Here is an 8,411-nt window from a genome sequence, read left to right on the forward strand (position 1 = left end):
CAGCCGGCCTGGCCCCGCGGCGCTTACCGTGAAAATGTTGGAACGGCGTTTTGACTGCTTGCGGATGGGGGTGGGCGTGTTGGAGGCGGCGATGGTCTCGATCCGCAGCTCCCGCTGGCTGATGCTGGGGGTGGAGGGCACAGAGGAGGAGTAGTCACTAAAGGCTCCGCTGCCGTTGGTGGCCTGAGAGGCAGAGACAGAGGGTGAGCGGGGCGGGGCGGGAGGGCGGCTGGAGGCATCCCATTCCCCTGCCCCCCATCACGGCTCCAGGGCCGGGGGCACTGGCCTGGGACACAGGAAACCAGGGCTCCATTCCCAGGCCGCCGGGCCGGGAACAACCGTGCCCCTTTGCGCCTCACTGTCCCCACCTCTAAAATGGAGCTAAAGATGCCGTGCTGCTTGGCAACAGGAGACCTGCAGGCGATAGGTACTGGGCGTTTGCCAGAGACACCCCTCGGGGTCACACCGGCGCCTCGATGCCAGGCAGCGGTACTCGAGGGAGGCAACGGCTCCCCTCTCGCCAGGCCGCGTGCCTCTAGCAGGCAGCTGGGAGCTCTGTCCATCCGGACACGGCTCTGCGCAAGTGCTGGGGAGGCCGGCCAGCCCCGGGGCACAAGCAGGCACCCCGTGCCCTGGGAGCAGCAAGCAGGGGCCAGGCATCGAAGCAGCCCCAGCAGATTCGCCCCGCCGAGCGTAGCTGGTCCCAGCTTTGGTCCTGGGAGAAGCAGGCTCTGGAGGGCCCCGGACCACGGTCGCGGAGGCGACTGATGCATCCCTGCAGCCCGTGCGAGGGGGGCCGTTGCCAGCTCTGCTGCAGGAAGGACGCGTGAAAGGACACGTCTGCTGCTGGCTGTCCCGGCAAGGCTGGGCGCTGTCCTCCGCCTGTGACCAGCCTGGGCAGAGGACTTCTCTGCTGCTTCAAGGACGAGACTCGAGATGCTTGGGGCTGGGGTCCAGGCTGATCAGCCTCGTGCGCTTCAGCCCCGGGGTGGGCCAAGGCTCAGTGGGGCACGGCTTCAAGAAGCATCACACAGGCTTGGGGGGCACCCCCAGCACCGCACCTGTCCCACGCTCCTGGGGAAGCGGGAGGGGGCTGCAACGGTGCGGGGCCGCGTGCAGCCCCGAGAACGCCGCTGGCCAGACGCCCCCGCGCCCTAACCCCGCTCCAGGCACGCGCCGGCGCAGCCACACAGGCAGTGGGGACAGGCAGTCGTGGCAGAGGGACGCGGCGCAGACCAGGCTTGTCTCACAGGGTGGCCTCCTCCCCGCCTGCCCGGAGCAGGGATTTCATGGGACCCCATAGGGGCCCTGGGCACTTTCTGGGGCGCTGCGATTTGTGGGCGTCCCAGCTGGGTGCAGCCGCTGAGGTCCCACGTGCAGCTGTGACAAGTCCCGCGGCCCCTCCTGTGCTGGCTCTCCGGCCGCGGCCGCGTGCCGGGCTCAGCCCCGGGGGCTGTTGCACAGACCTGGCTCGTGTCAACCCCAAGTTGTCCCATGGCCTCCGCCATAACCTGGCCCAGGCCTAGGCCCTCAGCCTCGGGCCAAAGCAGCAGGGCCCATGCTCCTGCTTGTCAGGCTGGTTTCCGGGTGTCCTGAACAGTGCCAGCAGGACCCCCCTCTCCTGGAGCAGCCGGGTCCACCATCGCCCTCTCCCTGGGGCACCTGCAGGCTCAGGACAAGCTGCCCCCTGCCCGGGCTCAGCCCCCTGCTCCCCACAGCTCCGGGGTGCCGCGGGACAGTGCTAAGTGACCGCTTCAGTCTTGACCCGCCTGCCCCAGGCCCGGCGCTCCTGGTTCTCTGCACCTCCGACCAGCTCGTGCATCTGTAGGCAGCAATTGCAGCCCGAGGGCTCGCCAGGGCAGGCACAGCAATGCAGATATGTCCCATCCCGGCTGCATGCCCCGTGCCCGACAGGACTGCCCGTTGCCATCCTGTGACCGGCTGGGGCGCCAGACCCCGCTCCTCCTCGGCTGTTCCCGATGCGCGCGCGCGCTGGCCTCGCGGCCACAACCCTGCCCCGTGCACCACTGAGCTTCAGCCCGTTCTCTCACCTCGACCAACCGCTTCTTCCAGGCAATGCCCTGGTCCTACCATGGAGCCGCAGGGCTGGCAGGGAGCTCCAGAGGTCACATCTAGTCCAGCTCCCGCCTGAGGCAGGATCAGCCCTGTCCAAACCAGCCCAAACCCACAATCCAAACACTTAAGCAAAACTAATCACCCCTACCCCTGCCCCCAGTATACGGGGGGGCCGCGGCTGCCGACGTCCTGCCGCCGCCAAGGGGGGTTGTGGGTACTGCAGAGACCTAGGCCGAGGCCGCGTCCCTGCTGCACAGGGAGGCAAAACCCCCCAGTCCAGACCAGTCTGAGCATGGGGAAAATCCCTTCCTGACCGAAAATATAACCAGTGCTTTGATCCTGAGTGGAGGGGCCATTGCTTGGAGCTGGTCCTGATGATGCATGCTGAGGTGATAGATGAAAACATGGCATCACACCCATCTCAAGAACATGCCGAGAGCCTCCTCGCAGCACACCAGCTCCCTGCTGGCATGGTGCGCTGTCGTCCCGTCGTCCCCTCCCGTTTCACCAGCGCCTTCATCCCATGCAGCTCGTCTGCCAACCCCGCTTCAGCCAACGCTTTCCCACATGGCACCGGACCAGATGCTTTGCTAAAGCCTGGAGCAACAGTTTCTTCTGCGGCCCTTTTGCAGCTCCCAGGGTGGAAACGGCATCAGGTGGGTCCATCTGGCGAACGCACGCCCGGCTGTGTACCCTCCTCCGTTCTCCTCGGGGCTTTTTCCACTGCCTGATGCAGCACCGAGACTGAGCCTGCAGCTGCCCAGGACCACGTGCTTCCCTTTTCCCATTCCCAGCACCCGTGCAGGATCCTCTCCAGTCACACGGGGCCATGCCCGCCTTGCTGGACTCATTACAGGCCCTTGCTAAGAGGCCGCAGGGCCACGGGCCAGGGCTTTCCAATTCAAAGCTCTCCAAGCTTGGCTGCCAGCGCCATCACGGCCACCCAGTTTCTGTGCCCTCGTTCCAGCCGTCCGGCCTTCGCCCCTGCGCTTGGCATCGCCGACGTTGCCGAAAGCCGAGGCCAAGCTCCCAAGGGGTCATTTCTAGGTTGTCTTTTGGCCTGCCCTGCCGCTGCTTGCTTCCCTCGGGGTCTGGTGGAGCTGGCCCCTGCTGCACGGACTCTGCTTCCTCCCGGGGCTGCAAAGCCCCCTCCCCGGCGTGGGGGAAGCAGCACAGCAGGGCCCCCATGGGCTCTCCTGGCATCTCTGAGCCCTCCCTCCCTGATGCCCGCGATGACTCTCCCCGCTGCGCCCCATCTGCACCTCCCGGCTGTGCCCCATCCCGGGGGGAGACCCCTGTGCTGCAGGACGGACCATCCCCAGCCCCAGCCCCCGGGCAGCAGGGCCGAGCCGCGGAGCTTGCACCCAGCGCCCCTCCTTGTGGGAGGTGTCTGCTGTGGGGCATCGTCCGAAGGGGGTGCCCCGGGGTGGGTAGGGGAGGCAGCCCTGCCGCGGCCCCGCTCTCACCTGGTTGATGTGCACAGAGGGGATGGAGGCCGCAGAGACGGACGAGTGGCTGGGCGAGTTGGGCAGGGACTTGCAGGGGCCGATGGAGAGCTGCTGCTTCTTGCGCAGGGCGACCACCTTCTGCGCCACTGCAAGAGGAGAACAGGGTCAGGGACCAGGCCAGGCGGCAGGTTTCTTAGAGGCCCCAGCCAGGCTGTGGGCTGCAGTCAGTCCCTGGGCTTTGCCTGGGGGAAATCTAACCCGTGACCTGTTCACACGTGGCTCCCCAGGGAACAGGACCGGGGATGCAGCCCTGCACGTGCCCCAAATGGCCCAGACCACCCAGCTTCAACCCAGACACCTCCCCTGGGCTGCCCTGCCATAACCCCCCGCAGCCCACGGTCAAGTCTGCCCACTCTCCCAGCACGCAGCACTGAGGGCTGCCGTGCCAGCCCCATGCAAGGGCTGTCCAGGCTGCGGCAGGCAGCATGGGAAGCAGGGACCCCCGACCAGCAGCGCTCCCCTGCAACACGGGTGCCAGGCGCCTCGGGACTCCTCAGCCCCATGAACAGAAGCAGGCCCACCCTGCACGCCCCTCCCAACCTCCTCACCAGACTGGGCCTCCACTGGAGGGCCCCCATCACACCGGGCGCTGGCCCCGCACAGGGCTGGGGACCGTGTCCACGGGGCTGTGACCACAGCCTGGTGAGACGGCTGCAACGAGATGGGCTGGGCAGCAACAGTTGTGTCGCTCCAAGTGGAGGGGGGAGGCTTCTTGCCCTCTCCGTGGCCCAGGCAAAGGCCAGGAGACCCTGATGCACGCAGGCCACGTCACCGGGGCAGGTGCTGGCAGATGCCCAGGCCGCGCATGTAGACCGGAGCCTCCCGGACTCTTCAGGAGCCGGCCGAGGATGGCTGCTCGCACACGACCTGCATGGTGGGTCCGGGGGGGCACGGGTGCCGAGGCACCCACACCCTTTGGTCCCTGCTCCACCCAAACCTTAAACCCAGCCGTCTGGCACTGACACTGGCAGTGACATTTCTAGTCAGGCAGCACTGGGGGAGTCACGTGACTTCACAGCTCATTGCCATCTACCCGCTTCCTGCTAATCTCTCCAGTCCACACATGTTGACGGCCCGCTCCTCTTTGCAACCGCCCAGACGTTCCACCAGTGACGCTCTCCTCTGTTCTGCTGCCCCATCTGTTGGCTGCTCCTGGTCACGCGCCTCCTATTTCACAGCCCCACAGGTCGCTTTCATTTCATTCCGATGAAGTGATATTTGGTTTCGCTTCGATCTTATACCAAATCACACAGCCCTGAACCCCCAGGATATTAGTGAAGCTTCTAGTTTACTTTTAACTGGACAAAACTGTGTCAAGTTCACCATCCGCACGCCCTTTCCAAAATTCAGGATCTCCTCGGGCCACCTTGTCTGGATCCCTCCACGTGTGCTCCCCACGGCTCCCGGGCGGCTGGAAACGGAGCAGGGCAGGACGCTGCAGGTCCATGGTGCAGTTCAGCGGGGAGTTCCTGGCCCTTGGTCTGTGGCAGGAGGAGGCCCGTTCCCAAAGGCACAGGCTACTTCAGTGTGCCACGACCTGCCCTCCCCATGTGGTCTGCCATGCTCCTCCCAGCCAGTTCCCTCTGTGGAGATTGCAGCACAACTGCGCTCGGCGAGGTCTGACCGTGCTGGGACCCTGGCTTGGAGCTCCTCTACCCAGTAAACACGCACCTCCAGACCACCGGCATATGAACCATGGGGGAGGTGATGGCTCCGAGCCACGGGCAGCAGGGAGCGTGGAGCATACACAGCTCAGGAGGCTTCACCTGGGGAGAGGCAGGCAGGGGATGGAGCAAGGGTGAACCGCACAGCGCTGTGCACGGGGCAGGGGTGCAGAAGCCTGCAGCCAGCACTGCCAGTCACTCTGCAACGTTGCAGCGCAGCCAGCGGTCCTTGCGCCCCACCACCGGCCTCTCCCGTGCCTCCAGCCCTGAGAGCTGGGCTTAAGGGTGAGTGCTTCAGACTAGGACTGAGGTGGCAGAGCTGCTGACACTGGTGGGAGAAGCAGGAGCCCCATCCCCAGACTTGCGGGGCAAGCACGGCATCGGGAGGGTGAATGGAAGTGGTACAAAGTGCCGCGTCCTGCATCCGACAGTGTCTCCAACCAGCCGCCTGGGAGCGGGGCCTGGCGCTCTGCACCGCAGGGGACCCCACTGCTCTGGAGCCCATGCCCAGCTCTTGTGCTCCACGCCAGATGCCAGCCCCAGCTCTCAGGCCACCTAACGATGCAACACACTGCCCCACGTCTCCTGCGGCTGCTGATCTCACCCCCACCCCAGCCCGCAGCGATCTTGTCCCAGACCTTTCTGGGGAACCCCCTGCCATGAGCAGGCTGGCCAGCACTGCAGTGACACGGGAAGTCCCATAATCCCAGCCACGTCTCTCCACCCCCGGCGGACCCTGCCCCAGGGCAGGAACACACAGCAGGCGTCCTGGGAGCCTCTCCTGGGAGACGTGCCTTGGCCAGACCCAAGCCCGAGGAGGGCCCGGAGAAGACTCGGGGCCCTCAGACCCCACTGCATCTCTGCCCTATAGCACTCGCACGCCACTCCCAGAGGCCTCCAAGCCAGGTGCAGACACAGGCAGGTCCAGCTCTGCTAGCCTGACAATGACCGTGACATGTGGGTCCCCCTCCTCTAGCTGGCCCCATCCTCCTGGGGCTAAAGCAGAGGGGCTGGCAGGTTCCCAGGACCGTGAGAGAGACCATTTGAGCTGGCCCCAGGAGTTAACGAGCAAAGGAAATTAAAGTGGCCAATTCAGGGGAAGCGGCGATGGTGGCAGAGAGCTCGGCGCTGCTGCAGTGGCAGCTGTGGGTTGCAGCTCTGACTCCGTCTGGGCTCTGGATGACCGTACTCCAGTGCGCGGCTCCGATACGACGGGGCTCCAGCACTGCGGCAGCACGCTCAATCCCGGGCTCCTGCAGTGGGTACCCCAGCATGGGCCAGCCCCTGGAGCCCTCCTGCCACGGGGAGGCCAGGTCCCGGGGCAGAGGCAGCCTCTGCGCATGACAGCCACGGACCTCAGCACCCAGCAGAGGCTTCCTGGCCTGGCTCTGAAGCCCATGAGGCCACGCTTCAAGTGCACTTGGTCTAAACCTGCTTTGCTGTGACCTCCAGCCCCAAAGAGCCATGGCTCACCTGCGGGCAGGCTTCTCCTCCTGCAGCACCAGCACAGCCCCCCGCCCTGCCACCAGCTGCACCCCACAGCCTCCCTGAGCAAACCCTGGGGCTAGGGGTGTCAAGCACCTAGTCCCTGCTTTGCATGTTTCATGTTTCACTCCTCACCTCTTGCTGCAGCCTGGGCCTGCAGCCCATCAGGCCATCGCATGGACTAGCGCTGGATCTCCCCATGGCTGCACGCTGGCTGCCACTGCCAGCACGGACCAAGAACTGGGCGACGGCGGTGAGGTCCTGAGGCTGTTGGTCCCAGCGAGTGGGCGCACACGAGCTCCACACCGTGCATGGCAGCACTTGCCCCAGGGCTTCCAGTGAAGAGCACGACCCGGCACAGCAGACTGAAGCAAGCAGGCACGGCACATCGCAGCCCGAAGGGACAGGGTCTGATTGGTAAATCCCAGCTGCAGAACTTCATGATGGTCCCTGGTGCTGAGCCCAGGGCTCGCCCCTGTCTCAGCACCTGGCAGGCAGGTCTCATCCATGTCTGAAAACCGCAGTCAGTGGAGGCGGCTGCCCTCACTGGTTTGCTCCAGCTGCTGACTCCCCAAATGCCGTGTTCCCAGCTGGAGCTGCCCATCTTCTCCCTCTGGCCTCAGCTGCTCATTTCTGCACCATGCGCTGAGCACTGCTGTCCTCTCCCTGCGAAGGCCCTTGCATGCTGTGACCAGTCACTCCATCTCCCTGCACCAAGATGAGCCGCTCGAGCTCTCCAGCCTCTGCTGCCCACAGCTCCCTCCAGCCCCTGAATCACTCTTGTGGCTCTTCTTTGCCCCTCAGGGGCTCAGTGTGGACACTTCGATGCTTCGGTGCTGCAGCCTCTCAGCACCACTCTCACCAATTCCACGTGCAGGCGGGAATGCCCCGCGCCGATCTTGGTCCCAGGTCCTCCTCCGAGGGTGGCCTGAGCTCAGTGCTGCAGCATCGCATGGGCTGCTTGCATCGAGTCATGGGTTCGCAGGAGAGCAGCTGCCCTCAGCTATGCCCTCCACCCTTCAGGTGTAATTGGACTCCAGCTGTACCGTTTTTCTCGCGTAGATGGAGGTTTCCACATGATGCGATTGCCCTGACCCTGGCCTTACTCTCCATGTGTCCAGTTTCTGTCTCACTTGCAGATTTAAAAGCAGCAGCTGGTTTTACATTTATTTTCAGGGCACTGGCAAAAGCCTTGAATAGCAGCAGAGCTCGCACCAACTCTGGCAGCACCCCGCAGATGCAGAAGGGTGCTCCCCGGCCGGTCCCCACTGCAAGGCTGTCGTGCAGCCAGAATTAAGTCATGCACGTGTTGACCCCGCGCAGGGTGAGCTCCAATCAGCGCTGGGCAGCACAGGGACAACTGCCCCTCACCCTGCACTGGGCAGGGGACCCAGTGCAGCATCAGGGCAGATGTGTAGGTCACCTGGGGAAGTGGATCGGCTGTGGGCCCGCACTGTTCAACATCTTCATCAGTGACTTGGACGAGGGGGTAAAAAGCACCTGTTCAAATTTGCTGATGACACTAAGATGTGGGGGGCTATGGGTATGCTAGAAGGGAGCAACAGGCTGCAATTGGATCTGGACACGTTACAGGGGTGGGAGGATGAGAACAGGATGGGATTCAACACTGACAAGTGCAAGGTGCTGCACCTGGGGAAGAACAACCGGCACCATACCT

At 64.5% G+C, this 8,411-nt stretch overlaps 1 protein-coding gene across 1 annotated transcript in view; it reads right to left on the reverse strand.

The window, feature by feature from the left end:
• LOC109305642 (arf-GAP with GTPase, ANK repeat and PH domain-containing protein 3-like) overlaps nucleotides 1-8,411 on the reverse strand; it is a 71,838-nt gene that overhangs the window by 45,725 nt on the left and 17,702 nt on the right. Inside the window, exons 7-8 of the mRNA XM_019528656.1 lie at nucleotides 3,543-3,670; nucleotides 28-183 (exon numbers count right to left, since the gene is read on the reverse strand). Of these exons, the coding sequence (XP_019384201.1) occupies nucleotides 28-183; nucleotides 3,543-3,670 (284 nt within the window). The remainder of the gene's footprint in view (nucleotides 1-27; nucleotides 184-3,542; nucleotides 3,671-8,411) is intronic.

This window comes from Crocodylus porosus, unplaced genomic scaffold (genome assembly GCF_001723895.1).
Source record: "Crocodylus porosus isolate Cpor-Errol unplaced genomic scaffold, CroPor_comp1, whole genome shotgun sequence".
Classification (NCBI taxonomy): Eukaryota; Metazoa; Chordata; order Crocodylia; family Crocodylidae; genus Crocodylus; species Crocodylus porosus.